This window comes from Alligator sinensis, unplaced genomic scaffold (genome assembly GCF_000455745.1).
Source record: "Alligator sinensis unplaced genomic scaffold, ASM45574v1 scaffold264_1, whole genome shotgun sequence".
In the NCBI taxonomy this organism is placed as follows: domain Eukaryota; kingdom Metazoa; phylum Chordata; order Crocodylia; family Alligatoridae; genus Alligator; species Alligator sinensis.
The window spans coordinates 4,120,776-4,122,716 of record NW_005841831.1 but is presented as its reverse complement, the minus strand read 5'-3'; the positions used below and the strand labels follow the sequence as shown (position 1 = coordinate 4,122,716).

General features: G+C 49.6%; 1 protein-coding gene across 1 annotated transcript in view; it reads right to left on the bottom strand.

Moving 5' to 3' along the window:
- Positions 1 to 1,941, bottom strand: part of PIK3AP1 (phosphoinositide-3-kinase adaptor protein 1) — an 84,211-nt gene that overhangs the window by 5,465 nt on the left and 76,805 nt on the right. Inside the window, exon 15 of the mRNA XM_014524619.2 lies at positions 1,054 to 1,124. Within this exon, the coding sequence (XP_014380105.1) occupies positions 1,054 to 1,124 (71 nt within the window). The remainder of the gene's footprint in view (positions 1 to 1,053; positions 1,125 to 1,941) is intronic.

The following is a 1,941-nucleotide window of genomic DNA, read 5'->3' as shown; positions in this document are numbered from 1 at the left end:
TCAGCAGCGACTTTCACTTGCTGCTGTGATCACAATTTTTGATTCCCCCTTCCCCCCACCCCCAATCAGTGCCTGGGGCAGTTGTCCTGTTCACACTGCCCCAGTTAGATCTCATCCTAGCTAGCAGCCTCAGAGGTTCCTAGTTAGAGTTTTGCCCTTCTGCTCAGGATCAAACCAGTTGCCAGCTTTGGGGTTAGGAAGCCATTTTTCCATAGGTCAGATTGTCAAGGGCTGTGGAGGTTTTCACCTTCCTTGGTAGTATGGGCAATAATCAGTTTCCCAGGATCCTTCCAATAGGCAATATTCCAGTTCCTTTTGTCAATGCAGTCAAAGCACTGGCAGAGCCTTCATTTCCCCTGGTTTTACTGGTGCCATGTGTTCTTAGCATTTCTGGTTTTGTGCCTTGCAGATGTGGCATGTGAGGTTTTGGCATGGAAGATTTTTAGGTCTCTTTGGTTAATGGTTGTCTGCAAATACAAGAGACTGGACTCAAAAGCCTAGGGGACCCCTTCCAGTCCTATGTTCCTTCAAGATTCCATTCCCCACACAGGTATATCATCTTCCTTGGAAGGAAACTTTGGGACTTGACAAATAATCATGTGAAGATCCATTTATAATGTAACAGAGAATATATTTATATATGTACTACAAGTAGCACTGTGCCTATGACCTGTGAAGTCCTTTCCAGCTCTTATTATTCTATAAGGCATGCTAGGTGCTTTGTGGAACAGGTGCTTGGGAAAGATCCCTGCCTCAAAAAGCTTTCAAATTAGACTACAGATATGAACCAAGCAAGGGGTAAGAACAGATGTGGAGAGGGTTACGTGCATGAGGATGCACAGAGGCCCATAGCAACCACATTTCATGTTAGTTTGTTTCTTCTACCTTTTACAGCAGAAGTAGGTAACTTTGTTGTAATGAAGATCTAAAGCTGCTTTGTGATTTTGTATGTTTTGTTGGTAGATTTTTTTTTTTTAAATAGTGCAATACAAGATCAGACCCAAATGCACACTGAAGGCAAACAGACAGTGTACAACAGAGCTGAAAGCACCCCTCGCTGTCCCCTTCCATTCCACTACTGCCACTCATGACGCTTCGAGTACTGGATCGGTTACTTGCACTGCCTGGAGACAGTAGGAGAGAAAAAACAATCTAGTTGTTAAATCTCATACACTTATAGGGAAGTTACCTGTGGAAAATTCATGCCAGTTTCCCCTTTATGTCTTAATGCCCACTGAAATGGTCAGACTGTGGACAGGCAACACTAAACCATTTTTAAATTGTAGAGGAGAGACCTACCACTCACAAGCCGGAGTCATGTGAAACAGTGTAACTATTTTGTCTTGTGCCCAAAACCTGGGGGACCTCTATATGGAGTATCAAATGAAACACATTCAAAGTTGCAGTGTTTTCAGTTAGTGCAGACACAAAAAGAGCAGATCAGTTAGAGTAGGGGTTTTCAGCCTTTTTTAAGGAGTGTACCCCTTCTGGACTGTACCCCCTTCTGGTCGGGTGGCGGGGGGCTGAAATCAGCACCTCCCCCCTCCCCCACTGCCCAGCCAGCTGCAGGGGTGGGAAAAGGGAGGGCGCAGGGTGGAGGGGGTGGGGGCTGGGCCTGGGACCCGGCAGGGATAGGGAAGAAGCCAAGCCAGGCCCCATGCCCAGGGTCGTTGCCCAGCACCCCCCGCACCAAGAAATCTATCGCCCCCAGCCCCACCCCAGCCCTGGTTGCCTCCCCACCCTGGCACCGGCCCCAAACTGCCTGGGGACCCCAGCCAGGGGCCGGAGCAGGGCCAGCTTTGGCTGAACCACCAGGCTGGAGGAGACGAAGCCCCCGGGACCCCACACCCACCCTGCCAGGTCCTGCACAGTCAGGGTGGGGCATGGGACAGAGCCACGGTTCGTTCGGGGGGTGCAGAGAGGGGTAGTGGCTCCCACCAC